At 38.8% G+C, this 24,654-nt stretch overlaps 1 protein-coding gene across 1 annotated transcript in view; it reads right to left on the bottom strand.

Moving 5' to 3' along the window:
* Window positions 1-24,654, bottom strand: part of LOC150078492 (transcriptional regulator protein Pur-beta-like) — a 247,945-nt gene that overhangs the window by 144,461 nt on the left and 78,830 nt on the right. Inside the window, exon 4 of the mRNA XM_090384653.1 lies at window positions 13,640-13,761. Coding sequence (XP_090240779.1) covers window positions 13,640-13,761 — 122 coding nt within the window. The remainder of the gene's footprint in view (window positions 1-13,639; window positions 13,762-24,654) is intronic.

Here is a 24,654-nt window from a genome sequence, read left to right on the forward strand (position 1 = left end):
TTCCTCTTGAATATTAATGACCTTCTTCCATTGACTGGAAATCCTCTCCATAGTTTTACCGATGATAGCACATTGCATTCCACTTTCCATTTTGAGAAACCTTGCCCTGTTCAATCAGCTTCAACTTCTCGAAAATCTGCTGCCAATTCCTTAAATGCCGATCTTCGGGTAATTCTCCAGTGGGGCAAAGACAACTTAGTTGATTTCAACTCTTCTAAAACTAAGTCTTGTCTTATATCTTGCAAAAAGGATACTTCTGCTCCTATGCTTATCTTTAGAGTCACTCAGATTTCTAGGCAAAATGGTATATCTCTTTTGGGGATTACCCTGACTTCTAATCTCTCTTGGCACAAGCACATTACAAATATTGCTTCCTCTGCATCTAAAAAACTTGGTTTTCTCTTTCGCTCTTGGCGTTACTTTTCTTCCAAACAGCTCCTCACTCTGTATAAATCGCAAATCCACAGATGTGGGAATATTGTTCCCACATCTGGGGTGGTGCCCCCAAAATCTCTCTCAGGCTTTTTGATTCCATTCAGAAGAGGGTTAGGTTAATTAATGATTCATCTCTAACATAGTCTGTCCACTCGCTGTCTCATAGACATACTGTTTCTGCTGCAGATACTTCCATGGGCACTGTTCTTCTGAATTGGCTTCTATAATTTCCCCTCTCTCTTTCAAAACAGTCCAAACACGTGCCGCCACCAGCCAACATCCATTTACTGTCAAACTTCAAACTCATACAACCAACTTTTCATCTTCCTCGTTTATTCATTCAACTGCCGTTTTCTGGAACAACCTTCCTTCGTACGTATTTTCTGAAAATTATAGTCTACAGAAGTTCAAGTCCAATGTCAACAAATATCTTCTTTCGTCTTCTCAACCTCCAACCCAAGCATGGTACTAAGTAATATAGGTTCTAATACCTCTCGTGTTTGGGGTTTACATAAAAAAAAAAAAAAAAAAAAAATATATCATTTAGCGAGTACATCAATGAGCCAAAACATCATGACCAGCAAGTTGTTAAGCAAATCGAAGCAATTGCAGGTGAACTACGGTACGTGTGCGAGTTGGTACATGGTATAAAAAACACCTGATACTGAGCTCCGTTAATCAGTGTTACTCTTGTTCTTCAGATGGAAAAGGCAGCAGACTTAAGTGAGTTTGACAAAGACCAAATTGCAATGGCCCGACAACTGGGTCAGAGGATAATCGAAACGTCATGGCTGGTGGGGTGCTCACGGTCAGTTGTGGTTAGTACCTACTGAAAGTGGTCTGAGGAGGGGAAATGCATGCACCGCCGGATAGGTGTTGGCCGACCACGGCTCATCGATGCTCGAGGTGAGTGAAGGCTCTCCTGGATGGTATGTGGCAACAGAAGGACGACTGTGACGCAACTCACCGGTAATTGCAATACTGCTGACGGGAGTAATGTGTCACAACACACAGTACATCAAACTCTGCTGAAAATGAGGCTACCTAGCTGCAAGCCAATCCGAGTGCCCATGCCACTCAGTTTGAGAATGAGACTAGCCTGTGCGGACATAGCCTATTGCTGCTCCTGGAACAGAGAAGTTTTTTCTGATTTATTTTCTGTTTTATTAGCTTAAATTGGCATATTAACTTATTTTCTAGAGTAGCTTTATATTCTTAGTTACGATACTTAGTTTAAAGTTTAACTTAGATAGACATTTTGAAGGTATTACTTAGTATCGGTAAGGGTATCAAATCCACGTGTTACAAGTTTCCGCTCCGTTGAATGAGAGGTTTTTTTTTAACCATATTTAGCCGATTTATTAACCAATTGTTATATCAAATTATTTTCTGTAAGTAGCTAGTCAGAATCTTTAGTTTCTTCTAAATTGAGACAGCGAGATTTGGAAGTTAATCGATACTTAAGTTTCCATAGATTTACCGTTCGTAAATTGCCGCCATTGTTAGGCGATACAAAATATCTCGAACTAGACAGCATAAGCTTAGTATAGTATAGTACTTAATATAATATTGTCAATTAATCAGTAAATCTATTAATCTTGTTGAACTTCATTGCCAATTAAATTGTACTTTTAACTATATACATATAACGACTTAGATTATGTAACATAAATAATTAGCAAAATTAAATAATTAATACATAACTTGATACGGAAGTTATATAAAGGGATTTCGTAGATAACACTCGATAATGAAACATAAATATAGCATTATAACTGTGTTGCGAAAATTATAACAAGTTTAGGGTTTTAATTTTGTACTGAAATTGAAATTTTATTGGAATTAAATCAAAATCATGACTCAGACCAGCAAAGCAAAAGGCTCAAGCTAATGGGAGTGCTCTGGCTCAGGGGAAAACTTAGGGGGGGGCAGTTGCCCTCTGAATCACAGCCTTTTAAAATGCACTATTTGCTTGATGTTTGTGGAGCAGTCAGGTACGGGACATGATACTGCCATGGGGGATGTCTTTGTATGTGCGCGATGCAAGGAATGTAAGGAAACCAGGCGACAACTCAGCATTGTTATGGGCCTATATGAGACCTTGAAGGACAGGGTGGATGCCCTCGAAGGATTAAAAGTGAGGAGCCCATCAAGCTCTCAGCTGCCCACACCAACACCAGAGCTTGCACTTGGGCACATGCAACACAACAGCAGCCCCCAAGGCAGAATGCGCTGGTCCCAAAGGAACTAGTAGTTGTTAGTGACACTATTGTCAGGGGAAACGGGGAACATGCTTTGTATAAAGGATAGGTGGAACAGGACCAGAGTATGTCTGCTAGGGGCAAAGGTTGATAACGTTGTAGGGCGGATATCATCTTTTAAGGGCGCAAAAGGTGACATAGTTGTACATGTTGGCACTAATGATATTAAGAGTAGGAGACCGGCGGAATTACTTAACAAGTACAGGTCACTGTTGAAAAAAAAAAAAAGCCGTGAATTAGGGTTGACTTTGAAAGTGTCTGCAATTCTGCCCAGACACGATAGGAGGGAGTATATGATGACAGCCCTGTCAATCAATTCGGCCCTGGAAAGATTGCGCAAGGCTCAAGGGGTAAAATTTTTTTCAGCCTGGTCTGTACTTGTTAAAAGAAGGGACTGCTTCTACAGGGATGGATACACTTATATAGAAAGGGTGCAAGAATATTTGCTAATGCTATCGAGGCAGTGTTAGGTGGGTCGAAAAACTGCTAGCTTGGGGGGATACAAGGACTAATAGATTAGTCCTTGCACTGCTTCTATTGGAATGAGCAGAAACCTGGAAAACAAAATGCAGAATATTTCAGACTGCTGGGAGTTATTGCAGCAAGTAAACACATTGGTTGTGTTAGGGTAGCTAAGAAAAAGAACAGGTGCATGTATACTTGCGTGTACACCAATGCTAGGAGTTTAGTAAATAAATTTGAGGTATTGCTCAAAACATCAAAGGTAGATATTGTTGGGATTTCAGAGATGTGGTGTCACACGGATATAAGGAATGCAGAACTGGATTTTGGGGAGTAAAATGTCTACAGAAAGGATAGACAGGATATGAAGGGAGAAGGGTTATGCTATTAGTTAAGAAACACATAAAATCCAAGGAAGTGAAGCCAGTCGACATTGCTGGACAGTGCAGTGTCGAGTCAGTTTAGTGACATAAGCATTGAGAGATCAAAATTGAGAGTAAGAGTGTGCTATAGGCCTAATGACTCTGATGAGTATAAAATAAGTAACTGTACAGGGAAATAGAGTGGGCCAGTAAATCAGAGAGTCTTATAATGGGAGATTTTAATTTCCCAGATATTGACTGGAATTTGTGGGCTGGTCACTCACACACTAGCAAGGCTTTTGTGGATTTATTGGATGATTGTTTTCTACATCAGCATGTTCGGGAGGCAACTAGAGGTAGTAATACTCTTGATTTACTCAAAGAGGTAACTACCATCAGGGGTAAAGGGAAGGGTTATTGCTTTCGTAAAGGCGACTACAATGGACTGTGACAGTATTTAAATTCTATACAGTGGGACCAACTGATGATGTTACCAACAGCAAATTCAAAATGGGAAGCATTCAAAGAACTTATCTTGGAAGCTACTAGGCTTTACATACCAACTAAGAAATATTGTTCAAGGTTTAGTCCAAAATGGATGTCAGATGAACTAATGAGGCATATGGCAGAGAAGAATAATGCATGGGATACCTAAAAATTAACACGTGACACAGAAGCCTATGATAGATATAAGTTGATATGTAACCAAGTTACAAAGGAGGTTAGGCAGGCGAAGGCAGATTACGAGAAATCTTTGGCAAGGGATGCAAAAGAAAAATAGCAAAGAGTTCTTTACTTATGTAAACTCTAGAAGGAAGGGGATAAATCAGATTGGTCCACTTGATATCGATGGGTCAACTATTGATGATCCTGCTCAGGTAGCTAACAAACTGAATTAATATTTTGCATCGACATTCACACATGAGGAGTTATTCAGCGAGGGGAATGCCACAGGTGTATTCAACTCTGGCAGTAAGCTAGAGAATCTTGTACTAACTGAGAGTAAAGTGGAGGAGAAACTGTTGAAGATAAATACAAGAAAGGCACATGGGGTGGATGGGATCTATCCAGTTATATTAAAGGAGGCAGCAAAGGAAGTAAGCAATCCATTAACCATAATTATGAGAGCTTCCTTGGACTCAGGGGAAGTACCCATGGACTGGAGATGTGCAAATGTGACCCCAATTCACAAAGGAGGATCAAAGGGTGACACAAGTCATTATAGACCTGTTAGTTTAACTTCTGTTCCAGGAATATTAATGGAGGCACTGGTTAAAGAAGCAGTGCAGGATCATCTAGACAAGACTTCAGTTATAGCTCGGACACAGCATGGTTTTGTTAAGGGTAAGTCTTGCCTGACCAATTTGATTGGATACTATGATGCAGTCACAAAAGAACTGGATGCAGGGAATAAATTTGATATTATATACTGGGATCTTAGAAAGGCTTTTGATACTGTCGCACGTGGAAGACTACTGAACAAATTAGAGCAGTGTGGCATTGGAGGCAAATTGCTGCTATGGATAAAGGGGTGGTTGAGGGGGAGAAGACAGAGAGTGGTAATCAATGGTATATCAAGCTTAATGTCCAAGTTTGCAGATGATACGAAGGTTGGCAGGGTTGTCAAGGACACTACTAACACTATGCTACTGCAACAGGATCTGGAAAGGTTGAGCAGATGGGCTGAGAGGTGGCAAATGAAGTTTAACATTGACAAATGTAAAGTACTACATATGGGAAACAGCAACCCCAGAGCAACGTATCAATTCTGTGGTACTACACTGACAGTGGTAGAGAATGAAAGGGACCTGTGGGTGGTTGTGCAGGCAGATATGAAGTTTTCTGAGCAGTGCAGATGGGCTGCAAGAGTAGCTCATGGTGTATTGTTGATGATATATAGGAATTTTTCTAGCAGGGATAAGGAAGTGATTATTCCCTTGTATAAGGCAATGGTCAGGCCACACCAGAATACTGTATACAGGTCTGGAGGCCTCATTTCAAGAAGGATGTAGAGATGCTGGAACGAGTACAGAGAAGGGCAACAAGATTAGTGAATGAAACAAAGGAGTGCTCGTACGAAGAAAGGCTTAAGTTTTGCAAATTACAGTATCTGGAGACTAGGCACCAGCAAGATGATCTGATAGAGGTGTATAAAGCCTTGAATGGTTTGAGCATGCTGAATGCTGATGGGATTCTTCCTCTTGATCAGAATAATCACCTGAGAGGGCATAAATTCAAATTGAGGAAAGACGGGTGTAGGATAGACGTGAGGAAATTTGCCTTTAGCCAGAGGGTGGTTGGTTGGTGGAACAGATCTCCATCCCTTGACGTGGAAGTTGATAGCCTAAATAAGTTTAAGGCTCAGCTGGACAGGTATTTCGAACGAACAGAGGGGTGAAGTGGAAGCGGTTATTTTTTATTTATTTATTATTTATTTTTTTTGGCTGATGCTGCATAAGCTTGCTTTCTTGCATCAAATGCCTCTACTAATGCTAAGTTTAACTTGGACATTAAGCTTGATATACCATCATCAATATTATTTTTTAATACAGAAAATAATAATGGACCCAACACTGAAACCTGAGGGACTCCACTGATAACATTAGTCCACGATGAGCAGTGTCCATTGATTACCACTCTCTGTCTTCTCCCCCTCAACCACCCCTTTATCCATAGCAGCAATTTGCCTCCAATGCCACACTTCTTCAATTTGTGCAGCAGTATCAAAAGCCTTTCTAAGATCCAAGTATATAATATCAAAGTTATTCCCTGCTTCTAGTTCTTTTGTGACTGCATCATAGTATCCAATCAAATTGGTCAGGCAAGACTTCCCGTTAACAAAACCATGCTGTGTTCAAGCTATAACTGAAGTCTTGTCTATATGATCCTGCAGTGGTTCTTTAACCAGTGCCTCCATTAATTTTCCTGGAACAGAAGTTAAACTCACAGGTCTATAATTGCTTGTGTCAGCCTTTGATCCTCCTTTGTGAATTAGGCTCACATTTCCACATCTACAGTCTATGGGTACCTCTCCTGAGTCCAAGGAAGCTCTCATAATTATGGCTAAGAGTTTGCTTACTTCCTTAGCTGCCTCCTTTAGTATAACTGGATAGATCCCATCCACCCCAGGTGCCTTTCTTGTGTTTATCTTCAACAATTTCTCCTCCACTTTACTCTCAGTTATTACAAGATTATCTAGCTTACTGCCAGAGTTGAATACACCTCTGGCATTTCTCTCGCTGAATAACTCCTCATGTGTGAATGTCGATGCAAAATATTCATTTAGTTTGTTAGCTACCTGAGCAGGATCATCAACAGTTGAACCATCGATATCAAGTGGACCAATCTGATTCATCCCCTTCCTTCTAGAGTTTACATAAGTAAAGAACTCTTTGCATCCCTTGCCAAAGATTTCTCTTACTCTGTCTTAGCCTGCCTAACCTCCTTTGTAACTTGGTTACAGATCAACTTGTATCTATCATAGGCTTCTGTGTCATGTGTTAATTTACATGTATCCCATGCATTTTTCTTCTCTGCCATATGTCTCATTTGTTCATCTGACATCCATTTAGGCCTAAACCTTGAACAACATTTCTTAGTTGGTATGTAAAGCCTAGTAGCTTCCAAGATAAGTTCTTTGAATGCTTCCCATTTTGAATTTGCTGTTGGTAACATCATCAGTTGGTCCCACTGTACAGAATTTAAATACAGTCTCAGACCATCGTAGTCTCCTTTACGAAAGCAATAACCCTTCTCTGTACTCCTGATGGTAGTTACCTCTTTGAGTAAATCCAACTTCAGCACTCTGTGATCACTGCCACCTAGTGGTTCCTCTATCTGCAGATTCTTAACGCATGAGGAATCACTACTGATAATCAAATCAAGAGTATTACTCCCTCTAGTTGCCTCCTGAACATGCTGATGTAGAAAACAATCATCCAATAAATCCACAAAAGCCTTGCTAGCGTGTGAGTGACCAATCCACAAACTCCAGTCAATATCTGAGAAATTAAAATCCCCCATTATAAGACTCTCTGATGTACTGGCCCACTCTATTTCCCTGTACAGTTTCTTATTATACTCATCAGAGTCATTAGGCCTATAGCACACTCCTACTCTCAATTTTGATCTCCCAGTGCTTATGTCACACCAAACTGACTCGACACTTCACTCTCCAGCGATGTTGACTGGCTTCACTTCCTTCGATTTTGTGTTTCTTAACTAATAGCATAACCCCTCCTCCCTTCCTATCCTGTCTATCCTTTCTGTAGACGTTGTAGTTCCCAAATTCTAGTTCTGCATTCCTTATATCTGTGTGACACCACGTCTCTGATATCCCAACAATATCCGCCTTTGATGCTTTGAGAAATACCTCAAATTCATCAAATTTATTTACCAAACTCTTAGCATTGGTGTTCACGCAAGTATACATGCACCTGTTCTTTTTCTTAGCTACCTAACACAGCCCATGTGTTTACTTGTACTGCAATAACTCCCAGCAGTCTGAAATATTCTGCACCTTGTTTTCCAGGTTTCTGCTCATTCCAATAGAAGCAGTGCAAGAATCACTTTCACCTCTGCCAATGGCTACTGTTAATCTATTAATCTTTGTATCCCCCACAAGCTAGCAATTTCCCGACCCGCCTAACACTGCCTTGATAGCATCAGCAAATATATTCTTGCACCCTTTCTGTTTAAGTGTATCCCATACCTGTAGAAGCAGTCTCTCCTGTTAACAAGTACAGACCAGGCTGAAAAAAATTCTACCCCTTGAGCCTTGCGCAATCTTTCCAGGGCCGAATTAATCGACAGGGTTCTCATCATATACTCCCTCCTATCGTGTCTGGGCAGAATTGTAGACACTTTCAAAGTCAACCCTAATTTATGGCTTTTTTTCAACAGTGACCTGTACTTGTTAAGTAATTCTGCCAGTCTCCTACTCTTAATATCATTAGTGCCAACGTGTACAACTATATCACCTTTTGTGCCCTTAGAAGATGATATCCGTTTTACAACGTCATCAACCTTTGCCCCTGGCAGACATACCCTGGTCCTGTTCCACCTCTCCTTTTTACAAAGTATGTTCCCGGTTTCCCTGACAAAAGTCACCAACAACTACCAGTTCCTGTGGGACCAGCGCATTCTGCTTTGGGGGTTGCCGCTGCGTTGTGTGATGACCAAGTGCAAGCTCTGGCATTGATGTGGGCAGCTGAGAGCTTGATGGGCCCCTCACTTTAAATCTTTCGAGGGCATCCACCCTGTCCTTCAAACTCTCATATAGGCCCATAACAACGCTTAGTTGTCGCCTGATTTCGTTACACTCCTTGCATCGTGCACACATCATGTCCCATACCCAATTTTTTTTTTTTTTTTTATGAAAACCCCAAACATGAAAGGTATCAAAACCTATAGTACTTAGTACCGTGCATGGGTTGAAGGAGAAGTATGGGGGGGAGGGGGGATGCTGGAAACTTTGCTCTAGAGACTAAACATGGGTTTCACCACTTCAAGCCTCCAATAAGCAAAGTGGTGGTATTTCACCAGTTGATGAAAGTCATCTACCACCTTTAAAAAATTGCTCCACAAACATCATGCAAGCAGTGCATTTTAAAAGGCTGTGATTCAGAGGGCAACTGTCTTCCTCAGTTCTCCTTTAAGCCACAGCACTCCCATTAGCTTGAGCCTTTTGCTTTGCTGCTCTGGTCTGAGTCATGATTTCGATTTACTTTCAATAAAATTTTAATTTCAGTACAAAAATTATAACCCTAAACTTGTATCCCAACACAGTTATAATGCTATATATATTTTTCAGTATCAAATATTATCTACGAGTTCTGTTTATATAACTTCCGTATCAAGTTATGTATTAATTAATTATGTTTTATTTGTAATCTAAGTCGTTATATGTATTTAGTTTAAAGTACAATTTAATTGACAGTGAAGTTTAACAAAATTAGTAGATTTTGATGATTAATTGACAATATTATATTATATACTATATTAATGCTATCTAGTTCGGGATATCACGTATCGTATAACAATGGCGCAAGTTACGAACGGTAAATCTACAGACACTTAAGTATTAATTAACTTCCAAATCTCGCTGTCTCAATCCAGAATAAACTAACGTTCCTGACTAGGTCTATAAGCTACTTATAGAAAATAATTTGATGTATCAATTGGTCAATAAAGCGGCTAAATATCTCTAAAAAACTTCTTGTTCAGCGGAGTGCAACTAGTAACATGTGGATATGATACCCTTACCGATACTTTTATGCAATTACAAGGCAGAGTAAAGAATAAATACACCAGATTAATCAGAAAAACACAAAATAATGCTATACTACTAAATTTAAATCAAAAGTTTTAGAAAAACGATAATTTCAAATCAATAAATAAGAAAATCCACTTAGCGGCTTTGAACACATCTGGCTCCCACTAGCCTCCAATTAGTTGATGTGAAAAGCCTAGTAGCTTCAAAGATTAATTCCTTGAATACTTTCCATTTAGAATCTGCTGTTGGTAACATCATTAGTTGTTCCCACTGTATAGAATTTAAAAACTGTCTGAGACAACCAGTGACCTTTATGAACGCAAAGGGCGCCTCCGTAGCCAGGTGGGAAGGAGCAGCAGTGCGTAGCACACGCTTCTTGATTAGACCGGGGTTCGAGTCCATCACCACCAAATACGGAGGATGACGGAAAGGTCGGGGAATGACCACCGCATATCCTGGAGCAATACGGCCTTAGTTGCTAATGCTCCTAAAAAAAAAAAAACCAAAAATAACCCAAATAACTATGAAAGCAAAAAACTTCTCTTTACCCTGATGGTAGTTACACCTTGAAGTAAATCCTACATGAGTACACTGTGATCATTGCCACCTAGTGGTTCCTTTACCTGCAGATTCTTAATGCATGAATAATCACTGCTGATAATCATATCAAGTGTATTACTCTCTCTTGTTGCCTCTATAACATGAAGCTATAGAAAACAGTCATTCAAGAAATCCTTAAAATTCTTGCTAGTGATCAACCCATAAGTTTTAGTCAATATCTGGGAAGTTAAAATCTCCCATTATAAAACATTCAGATTTACTGGCCCACTCTATTTCTCTGTGTAGTTGTTTATTGTACTCATCAGAGTCATCATGCCTATAATAAACTCCTACTCTTATCTTTGCTTTCCCAGTGCTTATGTGACACCAAACTGACTCAATATTGCACTGTCCACCTGTGTCAACTGGATGCACATCTTTAGCTTTTATGCATTTCTTAACTGACAACATAACCCTTCCTATTCTATCTATCCTTTCTGTACATATTGTACTCCCGAAATTCCAATTCTGCATTCTTCATATTTGTATAAATCCACGTCTGTGATCTCCCAACAATATCTGCCTTTGATGTCTTCACCAACACTTCAAATTCATCAAATTTATTTACTATACTCCTAGCATTAGTATACATGCATTCTTAGTTACCCTAACACAGCTCATGTGTTCTTAGTTACCCTAGCACAGCTCATGTGTTCTTAGTTACCCTAGCACAGCTCATGTGTTCTTAGTTACCCTAACATAGCTCATGTTATAGGTGGTAGATGACTTTTACCAACCGGTGAAATACCACCACTTTGCTTATTGGAGGCTTAAAGTGGTGAAACCCACATTTAGTCTCTAGAGCAAAGTTTCCGGCACCCCTCTCCCCCATAGTTCTCCTTCAATCCATGCACGGTACTAAGTACTATAGGTTTTGATACCTTTTGTGTTGGGGTTTTCATAAAAAAAAATGTACTTAAATGTTCCATGATGACTCCCAGCAGCCCTTGAGATCCCAAGCACCTTGCTTTCCAGGCTGCTGCTCATTCCAATAGAAGCAATGCAAGAATCAGATCATTTTCACCTCGCCTGTGGCTACTGTTAATCTATTATTCTGTAAATCCCCCCCCCCACCAAGCTAGCAGTTTTCTGATACACTGCCTCGATAGTATCAGCAAATATTCTTGCACCCTTTCTATTTAAATGTATCCCATCCCCATAGAAGCAGTCTCCCCTGTTAACAAGCAGAGAGCATACTGAGAATAATTTTACCCCATGAGCCTTGCGCAATCTCTCCAGGGCTGAAACGATTGACAAGGCTCTCATCATATACTTCCTCCTGTTGTGTCTGGACAGAATTGCAGACACTTTCAAATTTAACCATAACTCGTGACTTTTTTCAACACTGACCTGTACTTGTTAAGTAAGTCTGCAGATCTCTTATTCTTAATGTCATTAGTGCCAACATATACAACAATATTAGCTTTGGTGCCTTTAATTCCATATCCATTCCAAAATCTGCACCAAGAGCTGCAAAAGGCCTGATATAGGCGAGTTATAAATTACTGGAATAAGTTGCCTTCATGGGTGATAGAGGCCGACAGTTTGGGGAAATTCAAAGGTCATCTGGATAGTACTTTCGGGTAAGGGAAGTGCATAGGATGATAGGTTTAATTTCCTTTTTATTTATTTTTTATTTTATTTTTTTATTTATTAATTATTATTATTTAGTTATTTATTTTATTTATTTATTTATTTATTAATTTTTTGTTTTTATCATTGTTTTGTTCGGATTTTTTTTTGTGACTGGTGCAGCATAAGCCATAGGCTTTCTTGCACCATGCGGCCGTTACTAATACTAATATTTAAAGTATTGTTCTTGACAAAATGAGTAACTTTGCAAACAATACGTGGTCTTGTGTGGCCAAATTCAATGTATCACATTGGGAAGGTTTTAGCAGCAAATGCTAAAACCCTCCCTCTTCAATGTATGAAACAGTGAATCATGGTTACAGCTAGATTTTTTTTCCTTTCATGTCACATATCCAGAGCAAGAAAGAAGCTTCACTGGAGGACCATCTGTGCATACACCAACCTGTTCCCCACAATTCCATGAAAGTCCATTTTCTTCAAAATGTTAGAACTTGTTTTCATGAAGAACCTTTGAGTCATTTCTTTTGGAAAAAACCAATCCTCCTTTTATGGTTACATTGTTAAACCCCAGGGGCTCACGTCTGGTGAGTATGGGCTTGGCAAACCCAGGGTCCTGAGCTGGATATCATCATTCTTCTCTTTCTTGGTGATTCCTTTCTGCTTCTGACTCCCCCCCCCCCTCTCTCAGGGTAACTCGGGAATTTTTTTTTGGCTGGTGCAGCATAAGCCTCCATATGGATAATAATAATAATTATTATTATTATTTGAATGTGCATTATGTTACATATGTGGTACTGTCATACTGAGCTGCTATAAAAGGAAAGCACTGCCTCTGCAACTTTAAGTTTTTTCTTTCTCCAAGGCATGGATAAGATGTTTCATGAACTTGTTAGAAAGTTAAATTTTCAAAAATTTCTTCTTGCTTTCAACACCAGAGAGGATATCAACTGCAGATGTGGTTTCATTAAGGCTTTCAGAAGACTTTTTCTCCTATTGTGTGCATATTCTTGGCTTTAGTGATGGGCAATGGCAGTTCATAACATGCCTGAAAGAAAGCTCGAGTAGCATTCTGCTTCATACATTTCGAATTTTGGAATGCTGTACCAGAAAAATTGTTTTGGATTGTCTTTCAAAACACTGGAGTTTTTCAAACAAACTCATGATGATTAGGTCTCAAGGCATTACTGGTGAGAACTGTGTGGTAAGCTATGCACTGAAAATGATCTTGTTTTTCTCCAAAATATGAAAGTGACTCTTAATATAGTCTTCACCATATTTCCTTTTCTTAATTGCATCCACAACAAATTAATAAACATCTAAAATTAATTTTCCTGATTTGTAAAGAAATAAATTTAATGGTTTGAGTTAATTTGGTAAGTAATAAAATCTTCAGAAGTATAGGATCTCTAGCTATCTACCATAATCAAACAGTCCTGAACACTTTCACAAGCATGCTAGAAAGTTTCAAAAAGTTCCATGCCTTCTACATCATTCTTTGGCCTCCTAACCTACCAAGCTGGTATCATTACATGTTCGGGGGGGGGGGGGGGGTATGAAACTATACAGTATGAAATTTTTTCATGTCCGTAGGAGGTGTGCCTCCAAGTTTGAAAACCAATGCTATATTCATATGAGGGGGAAGAAAATGTTACCTCTGCAACCTTGATGAACCTTCCTTGTCTATTTTGTTTTACATCCAAGTAAAACCTTTTTGATTGAATCTTCAGCATTTTTGTGGCCAGTTCCTGTTCACCTTGTGGCATGTGCAGTCTTTCTATGAGAGAAAAAAAAATTAAGTACTTCAGTTGCAAATAAATATTTTAAATATACAAAACTACAATGAAAAATTAAGCCTTTTTTTTTTAAGGCACATACTCAACCAATCCACGCTGATATTCCAGGACTGTGCAATGGTAAGTGTAAAGTGTGTTTGCTGTCTGACTGTACCGGGAGGGGGGGTTTCCCCCATCTCCAATGTTGTGTACTCTGTTTACGTAACACAGAACTCTGTGGAGGCCAGAGAGTGTTGTATCTCTGACCATCTGTAGTTTTGCCGGGTCAAACCATTGCCCCAAGGAGGCAGGTCAGGCATTCAATAGATTATTTAAGTACTCTGGCAGGTCCTGCCACCTAATTCCACAGATTTCAGTGGCAACCACCTAAAAAAAAAAAAACCATTGGGGTCCACTCTGATATGCTGAATTGGAGTATAGGTTAACGTGAGAAGTGTTAAATTGTTATGCTAGTTAAGTTTAGTTTACTTTATCGGCATAATTGCATACTCAGTAAGTTAAGCTAGAGTGGAGGAGGGAGACTGAAGGCTTGGGGGGGCAGATAGAGATATGGGGTTGATAGAGAAGGCAGCCCCGTGGTAGTCAGTGGGTACAAGTCCCACCAGGAGAAGAGAGGTGGTGGCAGGGAAGGGGAGGAGACAGAAACACTTCTCCTCCACCCTGCCAAGGGGAAGGGGAAAGAAAGAGGGATGGGTTAGGGCACCCAGCACAGAATCCCAAATAGCATGTTGTCGGCAGGTCTGCACGATGTCTTCTAGTAGTATGTTTAGGGTCGAATGGCACCAGGGATTTCCCCATCTCCACATAGTATACATTGATCATATCTTCGGTTAATTGTGATTAAACGGGTTGTAATTTTGAGTGATTTAACTGTGGAAGAGTTTCTTTGGGTGTTATTAATAGTTTAAAGGTGAAATATTACTTAGCTTTTGTGATATAGCTATTTGGTTAAGTGAGTGTGGTTTACCACATCGGCAGAGCCAATATGGCTGCAATGTGGTAACGATCGTTGTCGGCGGATCTGTAGTTTTGGCGGGAAACATAAATCAGGTTTCTTTTTTCTTTTATTTGCTGATAGATCAAGAAAGTTACTGTAAGTACAAATAATATTGTTGCTTTGAACCTAAAAGGAACAGTTCAAGAACACAGGATTTAGAAGTTGGATTATTGAAAAACTGTAGTTCTTTTTACTAATACATTTGGAAGTTGCTTATTTAATACTACTAATATTAATCTATTTGTGAGTTTTTGATATCAAAGAATTATGGAAGATAGAAATCCTAACAATGAATGATCTGTGGATAGATCCAGCGGGGAGGGAGAGGATACTTCACCCTACTCCACCTAAAATTCCTCAATCTCATGGTGATATACAAAGGTTAGGTGAGTTTGTTTATTCTAAAATTATTGGTCACGAGCAGTTAAGACCTGCGGCTCAGTTAGTATGAGAGCAGAGCATAGGTGGTGAGTTAATTGAAGGGGAGGGGATTGGGTCTATTCCCACCCCTATTTTGACTACTGATTCAAGTACAATGACTGATGAATGTGAAAATTATGCAAGTACAATAACTGACGAGTATAATAATATTCAAGATGCATCCTCTGTATATGCGGTCATTTCTAAAATGCGAAAAGATATGTTTTCTTTTCGGAAAGGCTAATAAGGTGACTAAAAAAATGGGGATATCATTATGGACAAATGGTGTAATTTGGAGACTGTAACAACTGCACTATTGATAGAAAATTAGAGATTAAAAGACATTAATGAGGAAATTGATAAAAGAGCACAACTGCTACAAACAGTGTTACAAACTCTATCTGTGGTTTCTGGTAAACACATTGAACAGGATGAAGGGAAGAACATACCAAAGTCAGATGTAGATACAGATGTAGATACAGACGGATAGATTACATACAGAGCCTGTGCAGACCTATGCTGATACTGTGAGGGGTATTATTGAGAAGGGTGTTTCTTCTAATGATGTTATTAAATCATCTAATAATGTTCGAATAATTAGAGCTTCAGATACTAGTGACTTGAAAACAAGTTCTGATGTGAAAAATGTAGTTACTACAACTCTTAATTTTTTTTTTTTTTTTTTGATTTGGTAGTTGTTGGCGCATCGGCTTCTGTGGCCATATTGCACCTCCCAAGGTTTTTGCAGTACTTTGATCCAAGCCCGAGGCGGGAATCGAACCCGCGACCTTTGGGTTGCCAGGCAGGTACTTTACCCACTCGGCTAGCCCGGTCGGCTACAACTCTTAAAAATGATTTGAAGAATGTAAAAGTGAAATCCTTGCAACTTGTTCATAATCGAGGAGTGGTTGTGGAAACAGCTATGAAATCAGATTTGGACTGCTTAACTTCTACAGCAGCGTTTTCCAAAGCTGGAGTGATCACTGGCATTCCTTGTAAAGGTAATCCATCAGTCATAATTTATGATGTCCCATGGGATCTTTCAAAGGACGATATTGTGGATAATCTTTATAACAAGAACTTGGTAGACTATGGTTTCACATTGGAAGAAGTGAAGCAACAAACAGTTTTTTGTTTTACTACTCAGGCCAGGTCGTCATCGCTAGTTCATTGGGTTGTTAGCTTCTCACCTAAAATTTATAAATGTGTCCTCACTGGACAGGTTGTTTTTGACTTGGAGGTCTCATAAGCACTGTCCTTATACGATAGTCACTAAATGTTATCTGTGTCTTGAGTATGGACATACTACCCAATATTGTTCGCACGAGTCCCCATCTTGTGGACATTGGGCTTGAAGTGGACACGTATTTAATGAGTGTCCATTTAAGGAAGAGCCATGTAATTGTATCAACTGTAAGAGACGTAGGAAGGAATATCAACACTGGGTAAGGGACAGTACATGTCCCGAGTACTTACGGGCATTACAGACGGCACAATTAAGGACCACCAATGAATAATAAATTTTCTGTTTATACTCCAGGACGACCAAACGGTCAGAGGAGTTCACAAGGTAGATAGAATACAAGAAACAGCACCGTATTCAGTAGTCACGGGCTTGAACCCCAGTCACTCAAGGCATGTCTACTTATGCACCTGCGCACCTGACCACAAGGCTACGGCGGCCTAAGTTATAATAATATCAATACAAGTTTTATTCCAGGAGATGGAGCTTTTATTGGAGCTAATGATTTTCTTGCTGATTCTCCTGCATCTTTGCTTGCTGGTATTAGGATTATGCAAATTAATGGTCAGCATTCTAGAGCAGTATCGGACGAAATTAGCGTGTCTGCTGAGCAAAATGCTATTGATATTATTGCAATTCGAGAGCCTTATACTGTTAAAGTCAGTGGTGAGCTATAGTGGGGTCACATGGGCTCGTGAGAGCCCACTGTTATTTTTTTTGGAAATTTGTGAACCCATTGTTGAGACAATCATTTATTTTACAAATGAAATCCTGAAAGCAATTATTGAGTATACAGAACCGAAACTACGGTGGGTTGAGCAGGACCCCATCCCCAGCATTTTAATGGCATAATCGATCAGTTATGTATTTTAAAATTGCTTCATTTTTGATTTTAACCAACTTCTTTATAGGAATTTTTTTAAATTCCTCCTGGTAATTAAATTTAAAATAGTTTCCACTGAACGAAGAAAATTTCCATATAACAACGGATTACGAAAGACAACTTTGTCTGTATTGTTCCCATACCTGGCGTTTAGGCAATTAGAAAGCGCGAATTAAGGGTGAAAGGGATTACCATTTCATGTTAGTGGTGTCCCTAAAACCTATGCAGTCATATACCGAGAAGTCGCACTAGTCATACTTGCAATCATACTTACTGCAGTCAATATGTCATAGAATTAAGAAGATTCCCGACACAGATAAAATTAACTCCAGGGGCTCAACATCTAGTGAGTATGGGCTTGGCGCACCTAGTGTCCTGAGATGGGTATCATCATTCTTCTCTTCTTTGGTGATTCCCTTTTATCTCTCTCTCTCTCTCTCTCTCTCTCTCTCTCTCTCTCTCTCTCTCTCTCTCTCTCTCTCTCTCTCGGTAGTTCAGAAATTTTTTTTTGGCTGGTGCAGCATAAGCCTCAGGCTTCCTTGCACCATATGGCATAATAATAATAATATGCCTCTGGTCAACCTGTGTTGTGGTTCCACTTTACTCCACAAGACGCCATATGTTTTTCAGAGAAGTGAGTGATCCACACCTTCCAGCAAACTTCTCCTGTCTATGTTTACATGGCCATAATAGCTGAATATCAGTGTGATTCCAACATTTTGCACAATATTCAAAGAACTAGTGATAGTAGCAACGTATCGGGGAGTGGGGGTTTTGAAGCAACTAAGATATTATATAAACTTTACGAAGATGAAATGTTGACAGATTTTGAAATTTTGTCGAGGCTTTCACTGTAGAAAATGTTCTAAAATACAATGGCATGCAGGCAATAATTAAAAAAAAAAAAAAAAAAAAAACTGCACGCATTATATCACCAATCTCCAAACAACCAGCACGAATTAAGGTTGATTGCTAAAGAACTTGATGTGGAAACCATAAAGATCGGCTACGATGAGCAGTTTGTAGCTTGCGGATGGCAATTGCGGGTTAAGGGAACTATCGTGCAAACATTTTGAATAAGAAGTTAAATATTCTGGATTATTAAATAGACTTTTAAATCTGGAATTTCTTAACCATTTCGCACTAATGATCGAAATCCTCTCAGGAGCTCTCTTACCTTTCAGAAGCTTTACAGATTCACTATGGTAAAAGCAGTTAAATTAATTATTCAAACTATCAATGCTATTGATAATTTGAAAAATTCTGAAGGAAATTACGAAGCTAAAATTGAGAGCATGTTGAAGTGGAAAGAATTTGAAGGAATCGAAAATAAGAACACATTTAAAAAATTACCTCGTGGCAGGTTATTAAATGCATTGTTTTATCCTTAAAGGATAAGTTATTAATGCAACAGAACGATTTTAAATTAAAAGAAATTTAAAAATTTTTAAACATATGCTACTGGAAATCATGGAATATGAAAGAACTTTTGTCTCATTGGTGAAAACTGAACAAGACGGTGAAAACTGAATAAGAAATTTGTTTTCTGATAAAATATGAAATAAAAATTAATGATTTTTAAGTGAAAATCGAGTGAAATTCCCTTTTCAATTAAGAAAGCCAAAAATATCTTTCAAACCATGCAATTAGCAGTGCTGAAAATGAGCGAGCTTTCAGCGCAATGAATAATATTGTGTGGATGAATGAATGAATAATGTTGACAATTAAACATGTTGCAGATTATGATGACCATACATCTAAATGGAAAACCATTACTTCAATTTGATCCGGATCGTTATGTCAAATCATTCCTCTGTAATCATCGCTCAGCTATTGAGCAAAGCTCGACAACAAATATTAATAAAGAAGTAAATTGTATATGGCAATTTTTAGAATAAATTTTTCTTGAATATTTGTGTAATAATTTCTTTTCATGTAATCTGAGATTTTTGTGTACCGTTTTTAGAATAGTTTGTTTTTATGTAATATTTTTTATATTGTGGAATGTTTTGTGATAGTTTTTGTTATGTGTGATATGGGAAATATTTCGTGTTATTTTTTTATTCGCAATATTAAAATTTAATCATGAAAAATGTATCCATTATATTTCCCTATTTGTAAAAAAAAAAATAATTAAAAAGTTGCACGTCTTCTGAGCATGTTTCTTTTAGATATTTTGATTTGTATATATTGATTACGAAATAAAAGAGCTTTCGTATTGTAAATTTCCGGAAGACAATACATAATGGATTTATGATAACTAAAGTAAGAGCCGTATACTTGTTACTGCAACTTATCTCAATGTCTCTGAAAACAGCGTCAATTAGCATTAGCATTAGTAGAGGCATTTGATGCAAGAAAGCAAGCTTATGCAGCATCAGCCAAAAAAAAAAAAAAAAAAAAACCACTTCCACTTCACCCCTCTGTTCGTTCAAAATACCTGTCCAGCTGAGCCTTAAACTTATTTAGGCTATCAACCTCCACTACAAGGGATGGAAGTCTGTTCCACCAACCAACCACCCGCTGGCTAAAGGCAAATTTCCGCAAATCTATCCTACATCTGTCTTTCCTCAATTTGAATTTATGCCCTCTCAGGTGATTATTCTGAGCTAGAGGAAGAATCCCATCAGCATTGAGCATGCTCAAACCATTCAAGGCTTTATACACCTCTATCAGATCACCTTGCTGGTGCCTAGTCTCCAGACACTGTAATTTGCAAAACTTAAGCCTTTCTTCGTAAGAGCACCCCTTTGTTCCATTCACTAATCTTGTTGCCCTTCTCTGTACTCGTTCCAGCAGCTCTACATCCTTCTTGAAATGAGGCCTCCAGACCTGTATACAGTACTCTAGGTGGGGCTTGACCATTGCCTTATACAAGGGATAATCACTTCCTTATCCCTGCTGGAAAAATTCCTGTATATCATTGACAATACTCCATGAGCTACTCTTGCAGCCCGTCTGCACTGCTCAGAGAACTTCATATCTGCCTGCACAACCACCCCCAAGTCCCTTTCATTCTCTACCACTGTCAGTGTAGTACCACAGAGTTGATACGTTGCTCTGGGGTTGCTGTTTCCCATGTGTAGTACTTTACATTTGTCAATGTTAAACTTCATTTGCCACCTCTCAGCCCATCTGCTCAACCTTTCCAGATCCTGTTGCAGCAGCATAGTGTCAGTAGTGTCCTTGACAACCCTGCCAACCTTTGTATCGTCTGCAAACTTGGACATTAAGCTTGATATACCATCATCAATATCATTTATAAATACAGAAAACAATAATGGACCCAACACTGAGCCCTGAGGGACTCCACTAATAACATTAGTCCACGATGAGCAGTGTCCATTGATTACCACTCTCTGTCTTCTCCCCCTCAACCACCCCTTTATCCATAGCAGCAATTTGCCTCCAATGTCACTGCTCCAATTTGTGTAGCAGTCTTCCATGTGCAACAGTATCAAAAGCCTTTCTAAGATCCAAGTATATAATATCAAAGCTATTCCCTGCATCCAGTTCTTTTGTGACTGCATCATAGTATCCAATCAAATTGATCAGGCAACACTTCCCCTTAACAAAACCATGCTGTGTCCGAGCTATAACTGAAGTCTTGTCTAAATGATCCTGCAGTGCTTCTTTAACCAGCGCCTCCATTAATTTTCCTGGAACAGAAGTTAAGCTCACAGGTCTATAATTAATTGTGTCAGCCTTTGATCCTCCTTTGTGAATTGGGGTCACATTTGCACATTTCCAGTCTATGGGTACCTTCCCTGAGTCCAAGGAAGCTCTCATAATTATGGCTAAGGGTTTGCTTACTTCCTTTGCTGCCTCCTTTAATATAACTGGATAGATCCCATCCACCCCGGGTTCCTTTCTTGTGTTTATTTTCAACAGTTTCTCCTCCACTTTACTCCCAGTTATTTCAAGATTCTGTAGCTTACTGCTCGAGTTGAATACACCTCTGGCATTCCCCTCGCTGAATAACTCCTCATGTGTGAATGTCGATGCAAAATATTCATTTAGTTTGTTAGCTACCTGAGCAGGATCATCAACAGTTGACCCATCAATATCAAGTGGACCAATCTGATTCATCCCCTTCCTTCTAGAGTTTACATAAGTAAAGAACTCTTTGCATCCCTTGCCAAGGATTTCTCGTAATCTGCCTTCGCCTGCCTAACCTCCTTTGTAACTTGGTTGCATATCAACTTGTATCTATCATAGGCTTCTGTGTCATGTGTTAATTTGTAAGTATCCCATGCATTTTTCTTCTCTGCCATATGCCTCATTAGTTCATCTGACATCCATTTTGGCCTAAACCTTGAACAATATTTCTTAGTTGGTATGTAAAGCCTAGTAGCTTCCAAGATAAGTTCTTTGAATGCTTCCCATTTTGATATACTCCAAAGGTAATTGAGATATCATCCTGGATATACTCCAAAGGTAATTGAGACAGCCGACCTTAGTTGAAATGACATACGCAGCTGTTCTGGGCACCTAACATTGGAATGTTACATGCCCCGAACAGCTGCGTATGCGAGACGAAAAAAAGAAATTGTTGACAAATCTTTGTATTGTTGCAGTCATATGACAAATACTTGCAATCATACTTACTGCAGTAGTAACTGCAGGAAGTATGATGTGACATAATGCTATTAAAAATTTTAAAAAGTTAGAACTCCAGATGTCGTACTGGTCGCGAAAAATGTGTCACGTGCTCTAATCATAGTAGTGAGTGCTCCACATGACTAGTGGTGTTAGCGTGGGAAGAGGCTCCAGCAGACGCCGCAGATAACATCACTTCTGTGACCGATCACATTTACTAGGCAGGTATCCCCTCCCCAAAGAATGTTTCACATCAAAAAGTCAGCAAAAGTGCGAGCCCATTGTTAAAATATTCACAGGTTACCACTGGTTAAAGTGCAACCTGGATATACTCCAAAGGTAATGGGATTTCCACTTACTGCCCGTATAATTCAACCCATCTCTGAGGAACTTAAAACATGTATTGTGGTGTTAAATAATCAGCTTGATATCACTATAATCAATGGTTTATGCAATAAAACAGCTACTTGTATTTTGGTCACATATTTTAATTTGAATTTTTATTTAATTTCTCTATATTGTCCTCCCTCAGAAGATTTTAATTTATCCTGTAATTATCTAGAAACAGCTTTAAATTTCTTGGGTCCACAGAATGTCTTAACTTCTGACATAAATGCTAAATTTCCACTCCAGTTCAGTAATGGAAGTGATCATCGTGGTCACATGTTGGAGGAATTTATTATTAATAACAGCTTAAATGTAATAAACCTACCGCAAGTAGTAACAATCTTTTCCAGCTCTGTTGGAGAATCAAATATTGATGTGACAGTAATGTTGTTGTTTGTTGGTTTTTTTTTTAAGGAGCATTAGCAACTAAGGCCATATTGCTCCGGGATATGTGGTGGTCATTCCCTGACCTTTCCGCATCCTCTGTATTTGGTGGTGACGGGCTCGAACCCCGGTTTAATCAAGAAGCGTGTGCTACGCACTGCTGCTCCTTCCCACCTGGCTACGGAGGAGCCGATGTGACAGTAATAATTTTCATTTTAAAGCAGTTGTTCGTGATTGGGTGGTGATTATTGATTGGACAACAAGTGATCATTGGGTTCTATTTTTTGTTGTTACTGATTTTTCTAAACCTGGAGATCAATTTTTACTACAGCCAGCTTTTCCACAAATCACATAATCTAGGAATTATTTGACTCCTCTATTTCTTCAGATTTCCCTGAACAAGGCATTTCATCTCTTCACTCTTTTATGGCTGCTGGAATTGCTGCCTTATTATGTCAGTCATTACTTAAGATCTCATACAAATTCGCCAGCAAGAAAAAGATTAGTTTAAAGACCTGTTCCTGGTGGACCTCAGAATTGTCTTTTTTAAGGAAAAAGGTACATCAAGCCTGTTGAAAATATCAGCGTCAACATAGGGATTGGCATTCTGATGAAGTAGCTTATTTTTACTCTCAATATATTTCACTCAAACAATATTATGTAAAGGCTATTGCCTCACGCAAGTGGGAAACATGGAAGGAGTTTGTTCACAGTGCTGGTAATGATAATCCTTGGGATCTTATTTATAAGAGAGCTCATAATAAGATTCACTCTTTAGATGTATATGGGACTGTGAAAGAAGATTTTCTGGAGACTACTGATTGGATGAATACAGTTAATGTTATTCTTGACAGACTATTCCCGGTGGATGATCTAACTACTGATTCTATTGTACATTCAAATATTCGAGTTGCAAATTCGCTTTATACCACCAATATTCAGATAGATGAATTTACCATTGGTGAATTAACCTCTGTTGCTAAAAAGATTAATATTAAGAAATGTCCAGGGATAGTCCTGGTTGAAAATACATTTATTTTGCAATTTTTCAAATTGCATCCACAAGTGCTGCTTTTTGCTTTTTAACAAATGTCTCCAAGAAGGTCTCTTTCCTGATATGTGGAAAATTGCACTTTTAAAATTGATTAAAAAACCACATAAACCAGCATTAAATCCTAGATCTTATAGGCCTATTGCACTCTTGCCAAATCTTGGGAAGTTGCTAGAGCATCTAATGACTTTGTGTGTTACTGATCTTCTTCAGTCGAAAAATATGGTGTCCTCTGTAGGAAAGTCCTGTGAAGATGCACTTGCTGAATTTGTTCGCAGCGTTGAGAGTTCAACATTAAAGTACATGTTAGCTACCTTTGTTAATTTCTAGGGCATTTTTGACTCTCTATGGTGGCAGAGTGCTCTCGAACGGTTATGATCAGCTGGATGCTCTCAGCAACTATACCACCTGTTCAAAAGCTATTTCAGTAATCGTCACATTTTAGTGAAATCTAAATTTCAGGAAGTGTCTAGAGAAGTTTCACGAGGGTGTCCCCAGGGGCTGCTTATATGGAATACGGTATTATAGGATTAGATGTCCCATTGTTTCAGTAGTACTAATATCATCGTTCATGCCAACGATCTTACTATCTTAATTCATGGTTCATCTAGATCTGCTATCGAAAGTAATGCTAATGATGTTTTACAAAATTTAGTTCAATGGACAGTGGATAATAAATTGACAATAAGTTTGTCTAAAACTAATGATCTTTGGATCATTAGTTTTAGACGAATGATGATCTTTGGATCACATTTACCCCCCCCCCCCTTTAGTGAAGATTAATAATATCAGGATTCCACTTGTCTCTGAAACTAAATTACTTGTGATTACAATAGACTCAAAGCTTAATTTTGTCTCTCATTGGGTGGAGAGGAGGTAGGGAACCATCTCCTCTCCCCCCTGCCAAGGG

This window comes from Mastigoproctus giganteus, chromosome 11 (assembly GCF_048544385.1).
Source record: "Mastigoproctus giganteus isolate SK-2022 chromosome 11, ASM4854438v1, whole genome shotgun sequence".
Taxonomy (NCBI): Eukaryota; Metazoa; Arthropoda; class Arachnida; order Uropygi; family Thelyphonidae; genus Mastigoproctus; species Mastigoproctus giganteus.